At 39.0% G+C, this 20,791-nt stretch overlaps 1 protein-coding gene across 1 annotated transcript; it reads right to left on the reverse strand.

The window, feature by feature from the left end:
• Positions 1-4,780: 4,780 nt before the first annotated feature.
• On the reverse strand, positions 4,781-6,349 carry LOC141660126 (uncharacterized). Its single transcript, XM_074467089.1, has 3 exons — positions 6,179-6,349; positions 5,248-6,028; positions 4,781-5,049 (listed from the first exon to the last, which is right to left on the reverse strand). Exons 1-3 carry the CDS (start codon positions 6,347-6,349, stop codon positions 4,781-4,783), a joined length of 1,221 nt encoding a protein of 406 aa, XP_074323190.1.
• Positions 6,350-20,791: the final 14,442 nt, after the last annotated feature.

Consider the following 20,791-nt stretch of genomic DNA (forward strand, 5'->3'; position numbering starts at 1 on the left):
TTAGGTCTCTAACCTACTGGACTAATCAGTTATATATTGCGCGCAACCGAATTAGCCTCTTACGCCACCTCAATAGGCCTACTCTGGCCCCAACGTATCCCATATCTGACCTTTTTATCCATTTTTCAAAATACTTGTACCTATCTCATTTTCAAAATCATTTATTTAACCAGCACACATATAAAATTCAGTTCGCAAATCATTTCATTCGAAATAGGTACCTTTCGAAGTTACTTTTCCCCCAAAACAATTTGAAAACAGTGATTTATAACTACGGGGATACGTAACTTAAAACGTTTCCGTTCCATTACGAAAATAAAGCATTTAGCTATTCATATGCACTGAACCATAAAAGAATGGTCAGGGGTACTTTCCTTGCAACGCTTTACAAAACCCTAAGTAGCTTTCACGCTGACTTTGATCCTGGGAAACTCGATTGGGATCTACAAATACAGAATATCCTAATTAGTTATACCGACATGCTTGATATCCTCAAATCCTAATAACCCAAATACGACAACCCGACTCGTATTATTATTATTATACACATAATCACGTAATCACATCTCTCGAACATAAATAGGGGTAACACGTAGAACATAATTATGTACGTTTACAATATATTTTTAGAAAATTTTGGCAGCATCTTATTTGTTTATAAGACTACCCATCGATTACAATCGACGTCAATAATCCACAACAATCCACAATATCACTTCACTATTTTATACAACATACATCCCAACATTATTCGAAATTAATTATTTAGGTCCGAAAATATTTTACGTAATCATTTTATTTATTTATAAAATTTAGGACTCAGAACATCGTCATCACCGTCCACCGTCCGCTCGTAACGATTCATCGCGGTACGGTGGCAAAATTTTCGGGGTACCCGATAATTCGGATTCCAACCAAAAATTTCACCGATTATTATTAAAATTGTTTTTACTGCACGAATATTTTATCTCACAAAATCAGTCAACAAAATTCCTGCAAAAACATAATTGATTCATTTTAAACCAACTGCACACCAATTAGGCCCAGAATTAGAGCCTAACTACTAAGCCCAACTGCCAGGCCTAATAATAGGCCCAACAGCAGGCTCAAATAATCAAGCCCGAACTGCAAGCCCAACAACACAGAAAATCCAACACAATGAACACAGCTGCACCATCACTGCACATCAATCACTTCCCATCGCACACACGCACATCACAGACACACACGCACATCACAAACACACACACACATCACAAACACAGAAGCACACACAGAATCACACAATACACATACATAATCACCTACCGCCACCACCAAACCGGAGAACCGGTGGCGACAGCGGCCAGAAAAAGGAAAGAAACGGTGATGAAATAAAAGAAACAGGCGGCATAGGAATTACCGAGAGGAGGAAGCAAGCGGGGGAGGAAGAGTGCGAGGAAACACAGAGATAGAGATTAAGAGAGAGAGAATAGTGAGATTAGAGAGGGAGAATGAGAGAATAGAACCGAGAGAGTTCGAGAACAAAGAGATTGATGTCACAGCCCAACAACACGATACACTGCCGCGTGTAACCAAAAAACAATACTCAGCCTTTTATTATCCTGAGAGCATGACACCTGTCCCGTGTCACTCTTTTGGGTAATTTCTGGCTCTCTATTTCCAATTAAATGAATTGACTTACACTTAAAACAACTTCGGAGAATTACTAAAATTATCTTAAAAAGTTTTAAATATCCCGAAGTTAATTAAATCAGAAATTTCGAAATTTTAAAAACAATTTTTTTAAGGTACACCTTGTACCTGCTTTTTAACGAATAACGAAACGCCGCGCGGTGAAACGATTCCGGAAAATTCCCAAAATAATTTTAAAATTCTCAGAATATTTTAAACTTTATAAAATATGAGTTTCGTAACTTTTAAAGATTTCCATAATTAAATATGGATTTTACAACCAAACATACTCAGAAAATCATTTAAAAATAAATAATTAATAAAATATTGATTTCTCAATTTTATAAAGTCCTAAAAATAATTATCACAATTATAAAATTATAAAACCAATTTTAAAGACAATCCAAATATCTATAGAATTAAAACTGTAATAAAATTACTTTTACAAGCGAAATAAAATCATATAACTCACCAATAAATCACACAATTCAATTCCACATATCCATAGATCATAAATAATTAAATAACAATCAGTAACTGCTGCCAAAACCAGTACACGTCTTTATTTAATTATTTAAATATTTATTACACTTTTAAATAATAAAAAGAAAAATACACGAGTCGTTATATGTACCAATAACTTTCTGTTTTTCTTGTTTATTACAAAGGGCATATTTATTTAGATAAAAAATCGCACAGGCTTGCAGTAAAATCGCGCTAATTCTACTAAACTTCCAATTTCTACTAAGGCCTTTACTTCCTCCGAATTCCTAATTGCCTTGATTTCAGATCTGAATATCATGTCAGAATTGGACTTAATCTAATTGGAATTGATTTCCATTTAACTAACCATTAGTTGGTAAAGTTAATCAATTAACTCTTTTAATTGATCAATTAAACCAAGTGATGACTAGCTAAATGAAATCAAAGACCAATTATATAAAGTCCTTTTGGTTATCACAACTTTTTTTTCAAGAACCGAGATCGCAATCATTTGGAGTATCAACAGGAATCTCAATAACATATGAAAGTACAATTTATATCCTTAAAAGTTGGGTATTTTCTAAAAATTTGGGCAGCTTTTCCCCTATATCATCGACTACCAGTCGGACCCAAGCCGACCCCATCAATCAACCAAGCCATCCACAAATATATCAATCCACTTCCATTCATCAAACTCATCAATTCACCATAATTCAGAATATATCATGCTGATAACCACATATACTACTAACTTAACATGGCATACATCTTTTAATTGAACTAAGGGCATAAAGAACAATTATTAATATATCCATACTTCCTCAATTCTTTCAGAATATCACAGAATATTACTAATGAACTTAGAATTATCTTGTTGTTTCTCAAAAAATTTATTTCGTGATTCTTTTAACTTACCTTTATATCCAAGTTTTCTAATTAATGGTTCATAGTACTTGTGCTTGTTCATAAATCCGTCTCAAGGACATCTTTTAATCTTATTTCTTATCATTACTACTTGTGTATAGTTACTCTTAAGAATTATGCCGCATCCTTCAACTAATCACGCAAATCTTCTATCTTTGACGATATACCCTCATTTTCGTTAATTAATCTGTTTATCTTTTAATAACCACGCATGGTCTCAACTATCATTATCACAATCGGATGAAAACTCAATTAATTTTAGAACATTACTTCTTAAACGATTTCACAGTTGAATCACCATTCCTTCATCTCCACTTATGTTTTTATACCAAAACCTTCGTCGACGGCGTAGCTATGAGTATCCAATTCACCATAACTCAGTTACTTAAGTTAGAGAATCCTAACAATTTCTCAAAGAACATACTTGAAATTCATTCACAATTTAAAATTTCTTCATGACAAGCATTTGTCACGTGATTACGGTATGCTTTATCTTTCCACATATCACCCACTGGCCCGGGTTATTTTAATAAGATTTCCTTAATTTTCGGTTGTCATCCCGACATTCGTTTGCTTTTTCTGATGTACACAACTTTACTTTCTTATTTTATAATTAATTTACTTACTACGGTTCGCTAACTATTCATTTCACGTTAGAATCTTCTCACTTGAGGTGCATCGCGTTTATACAATCTACCGTACTGATGAAATCCTCGTAACAAAAACAACCGTTTGATTTGAGGTCTTTGTAACGACCACGCTATCTGTATATCAATTCTCCCTTACCCACAGATGTCCACCATTTATCGACTTAAAATTATATCTATATTCGATATGTAATTCCAGCTTCTACACGGGACTATTTTACTCATTTTAAAATCTTCAAAGAATAGACTTTACACAAGAAGAGAGTTTGTGTATATGAGTTTGATTGAAAAACTGTGTAAAGAACAACAATGCAACAAAATAATTGGAAGAATCCATAAGTCAATAATCATAATTGAAGAAGGAAGAATGAGTGAGGATTTAGATATGAATGAGACATCCATATTTGTATTCAAGATGGCTAGTCTTTCGTACTATATGACACACATCACATGATTTGGTGGCGTCCCACCAGACCCTTCGTTATTTCAATAAAGCGTCACATCATAACACTGCTTGTCTCAATTAAAAGGAAGTAGTTTGAAAAAGGAATGATTTGAAAAGAGATACCTTAACTGTTAGATATATTTGATAATTTCATGTGTAATATGATTTGTGTTTAGTTTTCAGATCTTACCTAACAAGACAAATCAATACTTAACTGGAAATCAATACTTATACTGAAGACAGAACTTAAGATATCAGAACTTAAGTTATCAGAACTTAAGTGATCAGAAGATATTTATCAGGAGATAATATCAGGACTTAAGATGACTTTCAGATACGGCAGGCGGCTGATTGAAAGGAAAGAAGATCGAGACTAAGACAGAAAGAATTGTGCAAGAAGAAGGAATTCTATGAAGAATAGAATACCTGGAAGAAAAGATAACTAGTTGATATATTTTAGGAAGCAGAATTATATTCCATATCAATTAGAAGATTATCTTATAACTGTGTGGTATATTATTTTATTCACAGCTTCTGTCTGCCCATTGCTTTGAGGATGATAGACCGCCGCAAACACCTTCTTTATTTTTAAATCCTCACACAACTGTCACAACTCCTTGCTGTCAAATTGCTTTCCGTTGTCAGATACAAGCTTGTACAGGATTCTAAACCTGCACACGATGGAGTTGAAGACAAAATCTCTGATTTTCTTTGCTGTGATGGTTGTCAACGGCATAGACTCCGCCCACTTAGTAAAGTAATCAACTGCGACCACCGCATATTTGACATTCCCTTTAGCCTTGGGCAACTCCCCGATAAGATCTATCCCCCACATGGAAAATGGCCACGGGCTTATCATAGACGTCAAGAGCGTTGCTGGCATAGATGAGTAGTTCACAAAATGCTGGCAGCGATCACTTGCCCTGACAAAATTTGCAGCATCCCCTCTCATTGTTGGCCAATAATATCCTTGGCACAAAACTTTCATCTCCAACGAGCTACCCCCCGAGTGATTGCCACAGATTCCTTCATGTACTTCCCTCAGGATGTAATTTCCTTCTTCTTCGTCAATACATCTAAGCAGCGGTTGATTGAACCCTCTCTTGTACAAAACTTCATCGTACATCACAAATCTTGCAGCCTGATAGCGGAGTCGACGAACCTTAAACTTATCCTCGGGGAGTGTCCCCTTGTGAATGTAGGTGAGAATGGGCATCATCCATGTTTCCTTGGGAGCCCCATCCACTTGCATAACCTCTATCTCTGGGATACTAGGAATCTCCTGGATCTCAAGGGGTATGGATCCTAACAACACAGCCTCTTGTTGCGACCCCATTTTTTCTAGAGCATCCGCGTTACTGTTCTTCTCCCGCGGCACACATTCCAACCTAACTTCTTTGAACATTCCAATCAGGCGTTGTGTGCATCTCAAGTATAATTCTGTTCGTGGGCCTCGCGCTTGAAATCCCATGTTCACCTGATTCACCACCAGCTTTGAGTCACTCCTCGCAATTAGGTTTCGCACTCCCATTTCCAAAGCGATCTTTAGGCCATTAACCAACACTTCATACTCCGCATCATTATTTGTTGCATAAAACTTGAAATGAATTGCGCTCATCAGATGATGGCCTTCTGGAGACACGAGTACTATACTCGCACCTGCTCCTCCATTGTTAACTGCCCCATCCACATGTAAGATCCACCAGGGATGTGGAAACTCCTCCAAAGACTCCTCAACATGAGGTGGATGTAGCATCACCAAAGCTTTCTCATCAACTTCAGAAACAAATTCCAACAAGAAATCAGCTAAGGCCTGCCCTTTAATCGCTATCCGGGGCACATATTCCAAATCAAACTGTCCCAACTCCACAGCCCACTACAGCATTCTTCCTGATGACTCTGGTTTGTGAAGGACTTGCCGTAGCGGGTATGCCGTACGGACTTTAACTCTATAGGCCTGGAAATACGGTCGTAATTTTCTTAATGCAAGAATCAGGGCATAAACCAGCTTTTCCATGCTTGTGTAGCGAGTCTCAGCGTCGTGCAACCGCTTGCTCACATAATACACTGGTGACTGCTGCCCATCTTCCTCTCTTACCAGAACTGCGCTGATTGAATACTCAGACACTGCAAGGTACAGTATTAGAGATTCCCCATCCAATGGTTTTGATAACATGGGAGGGTTCCCCAGTTGTTCTTTGATCTTTCTAAAGGCCTCTTCACATTCTGGTGTCTATATGAAGTCCTTCCCCACTAGCTTAATAGAGATTTTGCAAGGTCTCGGAAATAACTTCAAGGTGGATGCTCCTCAAAAAAAGGACGCGCCCTTGAAGAGTAAAAATGGAATTGAGGTTGATGCTCCTCCAAATGAGGACGCGCCCTCTTCACCTGTGTTGCACAAAACCATGCCTTGTCCTGAGGTAGATGCTCCCACTCATGGGGACGCGCCCTCAGATGCAAGAGTGGAAGTTGAGGACCCCCGAGACTTTGATTTCGATTTGGATCCCAGGATCCCTATGCCCGCCGAAAAGACGGGACCGGCCGAGGACACAATATCTATTCCGGTCGAAAAAGATGACCCGAATAAAGTTTTGAAAGTAGGATCCCAGATAGGTGATGGAATGAGGGGAAGTCTCACCCGCTTCTTAATTGCAAATCTTGATGTCTTCGCATGGAGTCATTCAGACATGGTGGGAATCAATCCAGGAGTAATGTGTCATCGGTTGAATATCTTCCCGAATTATACGGGCATACGTCAAAAATGCCGTCCGGTGAGCGGGGAAAGGGCGATAGCATTAAAAGAAGATGTAGACCGGTTGTTGGAGGTGGGACTAATCAAAGAATCCTTCTATCCCGAATGGCTTGCAAATCCAGTGCTTGTGAAAAAGCCGAACGGGAAGTGGAGGATATGTGTGGACTTCACAGATCTCAATAAGGCTTGTCCAAAGGATAGCTTCCCGCTCCCACGAATTGATCAGTTGGTTGACGCGATAGCAGGGCATGCTTTGCTGAGTTTTATGGATGCATACTCTGGTTACAATCAAATTCCGATGTATGGTCCCGATCAAGAACATACATCCTTCATTAGTAACAGGGGGTTATACTGTTACATAGGAATGCCGTTTGGTTTGATTAACGCTGGCGCAACCTACCAGCGGTTGGTAAACATGATGTTCAAGAAGGAAATTGGGAGAACCATGGAGGTATATGTGGATGATATGCTGGTAAAGTCCAAGGCGGCAAATGACCATATCAAGCACCTGATGGAAATGTTTAACATTTTAAGGAGGTTTCGCATGAAGTTGAACCCACAAAAGTGTGTATTCAGCGTGGAGTCGGGCAGGTTTCTCGGGTTCATCGTCAACCATAGGGGAATTGAGGCCAACCCCGCAAAGATCAAGGCACTGTTGGATATGAAGTCACCCACCAATGTAAAACAGGTGCAGAGTTTAACTGGGAGGATTGCCGCGCTAAATTGATTTGTTCCCAAGTCGTCCGATAGATGCAAGGAAACCTCCTTCTGCATGATCTCCTCTGCATGGTTCACCACAACTTCTTCCATACTACGGATCCTCGAAACATTCCCCAGCGTCAAAACAGAGTGCCCGGTGACATAGGTTTCTTCCTCCTCGGGGCCTTCCACGAAATAGTGGGCATGAACCTCTCCACTTGGTTTTGTATGAATGTCCTCCGCACCCTCAAATGGAAGACCCTTTCCCTCGTACCTTCTCCTGCGGAATTCTTTAACAGCCTTGTGATAGCAGTCGCGTGACTCGTACTGCGACCCTCTCAGACTGCCTACTCCGTTAGGTGTCGGGAACTTTATCATCAAGTGATGTATCGAGGTTATCACCCTGACGCCCGTAACCACGGTCTTCCCACCAATACATTGTGCGCGGAATCCTGATCCAATACTTTGAAATCTATCATTTGAGTGACAGACAAAGCTCCTTCCCCAAGTGTAACAGGAAGCCTAACTGAACCCATAATCCTTACTGCTTCTCCAGTAAAGCCATAGACGTGTGCATCTTCAAAATACATGTCAATATCCGGGAAACCCAATTTTTTATACGTGTTGTAATACAGGATGTTCGTAAAGGTCCCGTTGTCCAGGAAGACCTGATGCACGTTCATTGCTCCAATAAGCATAGTTATTACCAGCGCATCATTATGGGGATGATGTACCCATCTCGACTCTCTCTCCCTGAACGTAATATCAGCTGACTCCCCTTTGAATACTTTTGGGGGTCTATCTTCCAGACTATGAATGTTGGTGAGCGGCGGATGCTGTGCTTCTCTAGCATTTCTTTCCAATGCTCGATTACTATCACTAATAAAAGGGTGTCCTCCAAAAATTGTCTTGATACTACCAGCCCTCTAAAACTTAACTTCCACCGTTTTTTCAACATCTTCCACCCGCGGGGGCTGTCTTTCATCCTTACCCTTGTCATCGCTTCCCCTGCATCGCTTTACCTTATCAATCCATTCTCCTAGGTACCCAGCCTTGATCAATTCCTCAATTTCATCTTTTAGGTGACGACACTCATGGATGTCATGGCCGGTAGACTCATGGTAATCACAATACTTTTTCTTGTCTCTACTCTGCCATGAAGTTAGACGATCTAGTTTCTTGAAGATTCCTTTATCCTTATTTGCCTCGAAGATATGATCAATGGATGCTGCCAGTGGGGTATAATTGCTGACCCTTCTCTCATAGTTCGATGGCGGGCTCCATTCTCTCTGTGTCTTCACGATGTTCACTCTATTAGGGCTTCTGGAATTCCGCCGATAATCTGGGCTCAAGGATTTATCCCTTCTCTTGGATTGCCCCTTGAAGTTATGAGTGTTGTCATTCTTTTCTGTTTCTGCAAGCGACTGCTCAATCACTTTGAATGATTCCTCCTGCGCAAGCACATCAGCTAATGACACAGGGTCCTTCTCTTGCAAGTGCTTCTAGAAATCCGTTCCCACATGTAGTCCATCTATGAGAAGTATTTTCAGCATTTCATCAGTTGCTCCCCTTACCAAAGTGGATTCTGCATTGAACTTTTTGAAGTACGAGGTCAAACTTTCTCCTTCCTTCTGTTTCATATTAGCCAATGTGGTAACTGGGGGTGTGTACTTCACTACAGCTTGGAATTGAGTTAAAAACAAAGATTTCATCTGTTCCCAGGATGTGATCACACTTGGACCAAGTTTCTGGAACCACTGTTGAGCGCCTTCTCTAAAAGTGGCCGCCAGGAGACTGCATCAAGCCAAATCAGGTACTTGATATCCATTTCAATGTTGAAACGCCCCAGGAATTCCACAAGGTCAGAGTTCCCATGAAAGCGCAAGTCATTGGTTGTGTTCCTGTATCCTGCCGGCAACTGCGCCTCCCTCACAACAGCAGCAAAAGGAGAAGGAGCTTGCATAGTTGTCGTTACTCTTCCTCCTTCAAGATGGTTGAGTAACCTTTTGAGTTCTTTCACATTAAACATCCTTACCCCAGGAATGGTTTGAACATTAGGCTATTGGAGTTGTTCCGCGACTTGTTGGGGTTCCCCTTGATTACCCCGGGTGTAGCGGTGGATCTTGCCGCCCCTCGCCCTGAGGCTGCGGCTGTGGTATGTTACCATCTTGGTTTTGGATGTTTTACCGCACGCAAGGTTCCTCTTGACCGCGTCGTGGAATTTCATCATTATTTTGCACTCTTACTTGAATTCGACCACCGTCCTGGTCATGAGGATGCGCCCTGGACCCATTACCCGTAGCATTGTGGGAAGCTACAGGAATAACGACAGGAGCTTCTTCAGTGGAGGGTGTGTCATCCCTCCTACCATTGTAGGGCGTTCTTCCATATTGGTATCCCATCCTTTCTCGTCCATTCCTCTGATATCCCCAGTAGTAATTCCCGAGCCTTCCTCACAGAGGGGCACGCTCATGCTCGCGGTGCCGCACCCTGTCATCCCTTTAGAATGTAGGGGGCACACGCGTTGTATCACGGGGCCTCGCTTCTCCAGCGTTTCTTTCCTTTTGTCATTCTACCAGCGGCATCCTTAAATCGTCATCCTCCAACCTTATGCCAAGCCTTCTCTTTAAGGTTGAAAAATCTCTTCCTTCCTCATCTTGATTCTGGGTGTTCTCTGCACGACGACTCCCGTCCATCGTACGCCCAGACCTATGTGGGTGTGGCACCACCTGGTTACCAAGGTGAGGCCTTTTCCTACCATCAGTATCCTCATCGACAAGCTCCACAATAGGTTCTACATCATCAGAATATTCCAAGCACCGCGGAGTGATTCGTAGGTTTTCTCCGCTGCCCTGGGTATCTCCTTCAACTACTGGCGCCTTCCCCACGGCGTGGCCGTGACGGGGAAAACGATGACCTCTCCTCATTCTCCGACGCTCCACCGTATTCAGTCTTGATTGAAAACTATTAAGAGTATCCCCCATGCGGTACAATTACTCCAAGATGTCAGCATTGCTGATGAGAACCGGAGGTGTCCCCCCTATATCCGGAGCTCTCGGTGGATCTGCCATGTTTCTGGGAACGTAGGGTTCATGGCGAGTGTAGCCTCCCCCGCCTTCTCCTTCAGATCTGCTATCACTTCCATCATAAGAACTTCCATCACGATTGTAAGATATATTTTCCTCCTAAGATTACGATCTTAATTAGCACCTCTCCTTCTAGCGCCAATTTGTTGATGGAGGAATCTGGTAACAACAAAGATTGAGGTTTCTCGCCGGAATTAAGATCTATGACGGTGGTTCTTCACCGGAAAATCAAGCGGTGTGTGGTGGTTTATGGTTGTTTTAGGCTGAGATTGATCAGAGTAAGTGGTGGCTCTCTTATCAGCTCTCAACTTATTACCCTCTTAATGTGCCTATGTACCCTTTTTATAGGGATCAAGCCTGACGTAGTTCTTGTGGAACAAGAAATCTAATGGGCTTAGACTTCTTTTTCCCTAGGCCCGGTAGAAGCCCATCCAAAGTCCGTCTTCCGCTTGCTTTAGGAATTTCCAACTATGAGGCCCAACCGCAAAGGCCCAAGGCTCGTCCGTAATCGCAGGACTTCACGGATAGTGCATCTCCATGCGCAAGGATAACACTCCGCTACAGCTATTTCCCTTGATTTAAGGACGCAGGTACAGCCATGGTTCACCTCAAGTGCTGGATGCATCCCTGTCCCCCGAATGAGGATAACCCACCAGATAATAGGACAGGTGATCCCAAGCTCTTGGGTGCAAAGTGCAGGATGACTCCAAAGTTCTCCAATGAGGATACCGATTGAATACAAGAACAGAGTTCCCAAAGCACACACCAATGTTAACCCCGCATCCCCAACGAGGACACCCTTTGAATACAGGAGGAGGCTTTCAATCATCAGGCTTACCCCTGGAGGCCTTCAAGCTTTTCACGGACATCCCCCTCCTTGACTGTCTCAAGGAGGGAATTCTTCAAAGAGTACCTGCAACAAATACGTTAGTAAAAAACAATCTCCATTGCTCCTCTCCATGCAAGCTTTGCCCTAAAGTCACCATTAAAAGTGTATTAACCAAACACAGGACGCGTCCTAAGATTTTGGGCTCATTTGTAGTTGTGGGTCAGGCCCGTCCTCACTTTTATAAAACCAGTATTGTTTCTTCATCAACTATTTCTTACAGCATGCCACAGCAACAAGACACATTCTAATAGAGACAGGCGCGTCCTTTAACTTCCATTGCCAAAAGACCACATTTGCCAAGTACTTTCACCACCGTTAATGCTTCCAAAACGCTTGGGTGCATCCTTTCCCAAACATGCACTCCCAAGCTTCGCCATCACTAGACCATAAAACATCTCCTCAAATGTAGGCGCGTCCTCAGTGCCTGGATGCGTCCTAACCTTCTACAGCACAATACCGGGTTTAACCGCACATAATCCGCATTTGACCCGAGTCAATTCGATGCCAAATTTTGGGTATAACAAGTTCCATAAGAGGTTCACACAGAACTCTTGTTCTTATCAATGGAGTATCACCTCCATCTTGATAGGTTGGAAGAGGAAATGAGAGAAGCCCTCCGTCACCAAAAATGGATCATCCGTCTTGCAGTGCTCTTCGTCAGCAGCAAAAGGAGTTAGTCGTTAGGTCTTCTTAGACTAGGACTAAGGCTGTTGATGTTAGGAATCATAGAATAGGACTATCTTGTAATTTTTGCATGTAATTGATAAATTTCATCGAATGTAATCATCTGATATATCAATGAAATTTTCTTTAATTGCAAGATTTGTTCTTTGTTTCTCAAATTATGTGACTGTGCATGTTTAATTGCAATTTATTAATCTTTACTTCATCGACTTTTAATTTTATTTTGTGATGAATGTTTTGATTAAATTCTGTTAATTTGAGAAAATAACTGAGGAACAGGTTCTAATATCAGAACCTGTTGTTGTAGAAGCTGAGAAGGTTTCTTCTCAGAAAGATACTGTTACTGGGAGTTCTAGGCCCCTCAAAAGGCTTAGAAAATTAAATTCTGATGATAAAGCTCCTACAGTGTCTCCACCTTTGAAGAAAGTAGAGAAACAGAGAGCTCATAGGGACATAGTTGAGTCAGATTCAGATGTAGTGGAAGCAGCTAAGGAAGGGGATCAGGAATCTCTGATCTCAACAGAACCAGTTGTTATTGAATTACTTCCTTCTGCACAACCAGAAACTGCTCAAGCTAAAATACCTAAACCTCCTATGTCACCTATAGTTGATCCAGTACATACTGAAGAACCAGGTACAAGTGCTGAAATTGATATTCATAACTTGATTGTGCCTAAGGTTTTGTACTTGGAAGCTCCACCAATTTAACTTACTCCACCAACAACTTCAATTTTGGATGTTGATCAGAACCTGGCTGCAGATCAGAATTTAGAGGATGATGTTGAACCCTCTATAGCCTCACATACTGCTATTTTATCCGAGGATGCTGATACTGCAGATTCTACAAGTTCTGATGTTGCTAATGAAGAAACTGTTGGTGAAGCTGCTGCTAATTTAGATGCTAATACAGCTGGTCTATCAGGACATGCACCTCAACAAACTGTTCATAAAGCTGACTAGTCAAGAAGTTTGTTACAGGGGAAGCACCAGTACCTTGGAGTGAAACTCCTAGAGGAAAGGAGTGGACTAAAGAATGGAACTCAGTTAGTTTTGTTCCTTCTGAAAAGATTCTTGTTGAGCATCTTGCTAAAGCTGATGAAATGCTGATAAATGATGATTTCAAGGCACAGCTGAGAGTTACTGCATTGAGTACAAGGCACCTTCAAGGTCAACACTCAATACCTCATGACAAGGTGAACAAAATTCAGGAAGCTCTGATCCAGCAAGATATGAATGTGAAACTTGAAAAGAACAGATTTTTCAAGCCAGCCTTTGACAGAATTGCCTATATTAAGAAAACTCAGGAGAAGCAACAAACTCAAATTGAAGAAATTTTGAAGAATCAAGCTTCTCACCAAAGTCAACTCAATGAGATCCAATCCTCAGTGGAATTGTTTCTCTCTCTTCTTTTACCTGCTGATGCCAAAAAGGGGGAGAAAGTGATTAAGTCCAAATGCAAATCTATTCAGACACTGAAAGGAAATGATGATGGGAATGGTGACCAGGGAAACTCTGATAAGGGTAGAGGTCAAGGTCAAGGCAAAGGATTTTCATCAAGTAAAGCTAGAATTACAAGTCAAGGAACAAGTTCTGATACTTGGGAGAAGAATAAGTTCTGATACTGGTAAAAGGATAAGTTTTGGTGAACATCTGGAACTTGATGAAGAAATTTCAAAATAGTTATTTCTTAAATAAAATCCAGGAATGGACTTTGAGAGTCTAAAGGAAGGAGAAGCTAGACTCAAAGCAGAAGGTGTTAAGATAAAATCTAAAGCTTTTGTTGTTAAAAAGAAATTTCCGAAGCCTAAGGGTATTGTGATAAAGGAAAGAACAAGTTCTGAGGCCTAAGGCCAAATCACAAATGGAAACTGATCCAAGGTCCAAGGGCAAAGAAAAAGTTGATGAACCTGTAAAGGTTTATATGCCAGTCATGGATGAAGAAGTAACTGATGATGAAGAAGATGTTAATCTTACTCTGATGCATAAGAAGATTTTTCAAACAACCTCTGACATGGCTCATGTTGTTCAAAGTCAAGATATAGTAAGTTCTGATATGACAGTGAAGCAAGCAACCTCTGACATAGCTCAAGTTGGCTTGATATCAGAAGATAAGGAAAAGGAAACCTCTGACATTGCTCATGTTAAACCTTCAAAAATACTCCTACCAGGATTCACCAAAACTAAACAGGCTCAACCTTTGAAGACTGCAACAAGTGATTTTGAAGCAAGAGTTGTTACAGGAAAGGAAGCAAGAGATAAATCTGGATTGGGTAGTTCTGATGAAAGAAGAGTACATAACACTACCGATGATCCAACTTTCTTAAGTGAACCAGGTGTTGGAGCAACTCTTGAAAGATTGAATCGACTTGAATCTGTACAAATGGTTTACCATACCTTCTTGAAAGAACATATCTTGTTATATTTTATAACATATGGAAGGGTATACCAGATTAAGCAGAATGTTATACCACTGAAGTACTTTGAGGAACTGGAACATGTTCTATTTCTACTTCAAGTGAAAGACAGATTAACAGACAGTGCTGCAGGGTATTTAAAGTCTCAAATTTAAAGACAGAAGAAGCTTTATTATGTAAAGTCTGAAAGCACATACTGTCCCAAGTATAAAGATCACAAAGGTGATATTGTCGATATGAAGCCTAACTCTTCTAGGATTATAACTAATTTTCTGGGTTATAAGGCTGTGGAATTCAATCTAGAGTCTGACAAGGCATGTCTGATTAGACTAGATCAGAAGATAAGAAAAGCTAAGATAAATGATCTCAGAGCAGCTATTTTTCAAACTGGAGAAGATATAGTTGAATTGATAAATGCTAAAAGGAGGATGGTTAATGAACTTGAATATGCTGAGAGATGTTTGTTGAAGAACTATCTCAGGACAACTCCTGATATCAAAGAGATCAGAAATTGAAAGTGAAGCCAAGTCAAAGATCTACAACTGCTTAAATTCTGAAGTATATACAGACTGAAGCTGTTATCAGAAGTTAAAGATGGTAAAGCTGAAAGGACTGTAAGTTGTAGTTATCTAGTCAAATTCTCATGCATTTGTACTTAATGTTTTTGACATCATCAAATATCTGTTGAACTTGTATATTATACTAATTTACAAGTTGAGGGAGATTGTTAGATATATTTGATAATGTCATGTGTAATATGATTTGTGTTTAGTTTTCAGATCTTACCTAACTGGACAAATCAATACTTAACTGGAAATCAACACTTATACTGAAGACAGAACTTAAGATATCAGAACTTAAGTTATCAGAACTTAAGTGATCAGAAGATATTTATCAGGACTTAAGATGACTTTTAGATAAGGCAGGCGGCTGATTGAAAGGAAAGAAGATCGAGACTAAGACAGAAAGAATTGTGCATAAAGAAGGAATTCTATGAAGAATAGAATACTTGGAAGAAAAGATAACTAGTTGATATATTTTAGGAAGCAGAATTATATTCCATATTAATTAGAAGATTATCATGTAACTGTGTAGTATATAAACACAGGCATAGAGTTTACACTATAAGTGTTACGATTATCGAAGTTATTATTCTTTGTAACTCAGCAGCTCTCGTGATAATTTGTTCATCACTGAGATAGGACAGTTCCATATTGTAACAGAGTTAATTGTATTGAATAAAATCTATTTTCTGTTACTTGAGTTCTTATAATCGATTTGATTGTGCTAAACACTGTATTCAACCCCCTTCTACAGTGTGTGTGACCTAACATTAACATTTTCTTCTTTATTGCCTCGCTGAACGGATTAATGAAGAAGTTTATACTTATTCAAGGATTAAAAGAATATATGCTATCGCACTATAGAAAAGAGTGATACCGTTGCTCATCATCTACGTTCATTAATTTAATAATTCGACCATAATCGCGTTCTTACAAAATTTACAGTCATTGCTTCCAACTTCATCTATGCCACGTAGAATAATCGTTGATCACGCAACATCTCAACTTCGTCGATAAGAATATTATTCTTCTCCAATCATCTGGAAGATTCTTCCATTTCCTTCAATCATCCTATATCTTTATGAATCACGAATCTTGTTAAATTTTAATAATTTTATGAATTGGGTAAATAATGTTTTAACATGTTGATTCAATTGTTTATATTATTAAACTAGGCTTACATTCGTCTTTCACGGAAAAACTTTAAATTTCTCTCATGATAGTGGGTCTACTTAGTTCTCTGAACTAACAATATCAGTATAGATCCATTATTCTTCTAGGTCATTCTCTACTTATAATAACAAGAAATTAAGTAGTAATTCGACAACCATATTTTGAAACTCATTTTATGCTAAGATCTTTTGAAAGTTTATTAACAGAATCTTTTTCAAAAACTTATTTTAAAATTTTAAAAAACCCATATTTGATCATTATTATTATATGAGTTGTTTATTATCCTCATGGTTCGCTACTGGGGTACCTAATTAAAGAAACGTCCACATAAGGGTCCCTCTATCTCAGTATATCTTCTATTTCTCCTTGGATCATGTTCGTATTTATTAGTCAACGAAACTTCATTTACCGTTGCATACAAGTTTATTCGTAACTCTATCCACAATGCTGACATCTAGTATTATTTTTTTGACGTTCTCAGTGTCATCCCTGATGCCATAGTTACAGCTGATTGATGTCCTTCAACGTTCTGTCTATAAATAAAGTCACATCTTCGTTAAGTATACCTAATATAGTAGATGGCATTGCTTACACGACGCCCGAAAATGATAAGAAACCTCTCGCAACGATGGTGCCTTTGAAATTTGCAATGATAGCTCTTCGTCAGCTTCATTCGACTCGTTACCTCTAGCGTGGAGTTTGGCCTATTACCTAATTCTAAGTTAAATCATACTAAAACTCATCTATTTTTCCTTATACGAAGTTCCTACAAGAATAAATCTCCCTTTTTCTTTAAAACCACGTGAAAACAGGGTAATTTACCCGGTCTCCGTCGAGCTATCAACTCTTCGCAACTATAAGATCTGAGAACCCAATACATCTATAGAGTTACTATATTCGCCTTACACTTTCCTCAATAATATCCTACCTTATTAAATCCATATCGGACCCGCTAATCCTAATTCGCCCTATATTAAAACGCAAAATGAGTAGACGTAGGGTTTTTCCTATCTTATATGGCCTATCACTCTTATCTTACTTTCACCTATTCTTATTTCAGGGATCAATAACCCGTAGCACTGATACCAACTTGTAACATCCCATATCCGGGGTCAAGATTTGGTGTCACTAGACAATCTTTACAAAATATAAAATAATATACAATGACCCCTTAAATTCCGGATCGTTTACAGATTATGGTATGAAACAAGAATCTAACCTTCTAAAATCTACAACAACTAAAATACAAGTTCATTACCTCTGTACTAATTCCCTTGTCTTATTCATTCTAACATCCTCATCCTTTTACAGCTGAGATCTTCTAGATTCTCCTGTCTATTAAAAGCTATTCACTTTTATCCTCATTTGTCTCTGAAAGAAATAAGAATTTACAAAGCAAGAGTGAGTCAAAAATGCCCAGCAAGTACATAACTGATTCCCAAGTATCAGTATCAAAGGAAATTTTCGGAATTTTTTTAAAATAATTTATAAACATTTCTATTTATTTGAAGTAGTCGAGCGAATAAACTTTGGCCGTTACTAGCCCTTAATTATACATCAAAAATGACAAGCAATTCCCAGATTCATCTCCAGAATCAGGGTTCTTTCCGGTTCTATAATCATAAAACTTTTCGAGGGAGAATGACATTAATGGCTGTTGTGAATATGTTGGGTACTTGATGAATACCTAAACAAAACATCTAAGTAGATTTTACTTAGTGAAATTATGTAGCACTCGACGGATAAGAATTACAGTCCCGACGGATGACTCATTATAGTCCCGACGGATGACTCATTATAGTCCCGACGGATGATTAACTAATTATCCATCGAGTGAGTAGCTTATGTAATAATAAGATTGTAGCACAGTGATGTATGCACCTTTGTATAGAATCTGTAGTAGCATATAAGTCATGTTGACTTTAACTAGATATGCAGAATAGGTTGATTAATTTTACATAAGCAATGTCTTGTAATTTTGTATAAGTGAAATGAAGTCAAGTGCCAAAATAGCTACCGATGGATGATTAACAAAGCCTTCGACGGATGATCAAATGACTATCAACGGATGTTTAACATAGCAGTCGACGGATGATCAATCAAGTCATCGGCGGATGATCTGAAAGTCGACGGATGATCATATCAAGAATTCAAACATCAGTTGAACAGTGAAAGCTGACACACAGCTGTCGAGTTGGATACAAACACATTGTGGAAGCCCATTAACTGGGTAATAGAGGATGAAAAGCAGCAAAGATTAAGACTGTTAGATTTTATATTTGTTCAGTCTGTTTGACTTTGTAATCTTGGTAATATATAAACCAAGAGAGTAGCAAATAGAAAAATAACTGATATAGCTGAGAAACACAAAAATAGAGAAATCTTTGTAAGCATAATCTTTAGCATTTCCTGTATTCTCAGCAGTTCCATTTGTAAGCAGCAGTGAGCATTTCTGCACACAGAGTCCTCTCGATATATTATATATATCTCTGGTGGAATTGTTTAAATTCACCAGAAAGTTTTTAAAGACTCTTGTTTTTAATTACTTATGTTTTGATTCATTCAAGTTTACATTCCGCATTGTGCTAATCAAAACAAATATATCTATAATCGAGTTGAACATTTTTATTTCAAGAAAAAGGTTCAAGAATTCCATTCAACTTCCCTTCTGTAATTCTTGCTATATTGTTAAGGGACTAATAATTGGTATCAGAGCAAGCTCTTAATCTACAAAGAGTTTAAAGATCAAAATAATTCAGCAAGATGAATAAGAAAGATGTTGGAGTCAAGATTCCTTTTCTTGATAAAGATAATTACCATCATTGGAAGGTAAAGATGCAGCTTCATATGCTTTCTCAAGATGAGGCCTATGTGGACTGCATAGAAAGAGTCCCTCATGTTCCAATGAGAGCTGCAACAGGAAATGAGCCATTTGTTCCAAAGCCAAGGCATGAATGGTCTGATCCTGATATTGAACAAGTCAGGAAAGATAAAAAGGCCATGAACATTCTGTTCAATGGTGTTGATGCAGACATGTTTGATAATATCATCAACTGCAAGACTGCCAAGAAAGTTTGGGACATAATACAGATAATCTGTGATGGTACTGAGCAAGTAAGAGAAAATAAAATGCAGCTCCTGATTCAGCAATATGAGCATTTTCATAATGAAGAAAGTGAATCACTCACTGACATTTTTAGTAGATTCCAAAAACTACTAAATGCTCTTAAGTTGCATGGAAGAGTCTATCAGACTAAAGACTCCAATCTGAAATTTCTCAGATCTCTTCCAAAGGAATGGAAACCAATAATAGTCTCATTGAGAAACTCACAGGATTATAAAGAGTTTACTTTAGAGAGACTGTATGGCATTCTGAAAACCTATGAGCTCGAAATAGAGCAGGATGAAAGAATGGAGAGAGGAAAGAAGAAAGGAGGATCCATTGCACTAGTTGCTGATCTGGAAAAGGAGAAGGAAGTGAAGATGGAAGCTGTGGAATCAACTTCAAAGGTCTGTGAAAGCAAGGGTAAGGGGCTAGCTGCAGAAAATGAAGATTCATTGAGCCAAGATGACATGGAGGACATTGATGAGCACCTAGCATTCCTTTCAAGAAGATTTGCCAAGCTCAAGTTCAAAAAGAACTTTGGAGCAGCCAAACCAAATAGAAACATGGTGGATAAGTCAAAATTCAAATGTTTCAAATGTGGCTTGGCAGGGCATTTTGCAAATGAGTGTAGAAAGTCAGATTCCAGTAAGAAAAGATTTGAGTCTGTAGATTACAAGCAAAAATACTTTGATCTACTCAAAGAAAAGGAAAGGGCTTTTATTACACAAGAGAATGACTGGGCAGCTGATGGCTTGGATGAAGATGAAGATGTCAGCTATATCAATCTAGCCCTAATGGCCAAGTCTGATGAAACAGAGACAAGTTCCTCAAGCAATCAGGTAATCACTACAAACCTTGCACATTTATCTAAAGCTGAGTGTAATGATGCCATAAATGACATGTCTACAGAATTGTATCATTTGTGTGTTACACTTAAGTCCCTCACTAAAGAAAATGCTAAAATCAAAGAAAACAACTTGTTTTTGAGTGAGAGGAATAATGTGCTTGAGTCTCAGTTTGTTGAGTTTGAGAAACTAAAAATTTAGTGTAGGATTGCCAAGGAGGAATTAACTGAGTCCTTGAAAAAAGAAGAAATTTTAAAGAAGCAGCTCGATCGTGAACAAGAGGTGATTAAAGCATGGAAAACATCCACAGATGTTCATGCTCAAATCACCAAGGTTCAAGGAATTGAGTCCTTTTGTGATGAAGCCTGGAAAAAGAATAAGGAGAAACTAGAACCTATTTTGGTAGA

The sequence above is a fragment of the Apium graveolens genome, chromosome 5, assembly GCF_009905375.1.
Source record: "Apium graveolens cultivar Ventura chromosome 5, ASM990537v1, whole genome shotgun sequence".
NCBI lineage: Eukaryota > Viridiplantae > Streptophyta > Magnoliopsida > Apiales > Apiaceae > Apium > Apium graveolens.

What these genes read in the sequence shown, in the direction of transcription:
- LOC141660126 (XM_074467089.1), bottom strand. Translation starts at nt 6,349, where the DNA reads ATGTTATCAAAACCATTGGATGGGGAATCTCTAATACTGTACCTTGCA. An exon ending in ACACAAGCATGGAAAAGCTG is followed by an intron (nt 6,029 to 6,178) that starts GTTTATGCCCTG and finishes GAGTTGGGACAG; the next exon opens with TTTGATTTGGAATATGTGCC. An exon ending in CAATCAACCGCTGCTTAGAT is followed by an intron (nt 5,050 to 5,247) that starts GTATTGACGAAG and finishes CATCTATGCCAG; the next exon opens with CAACGCTCTTGACGTCTATG.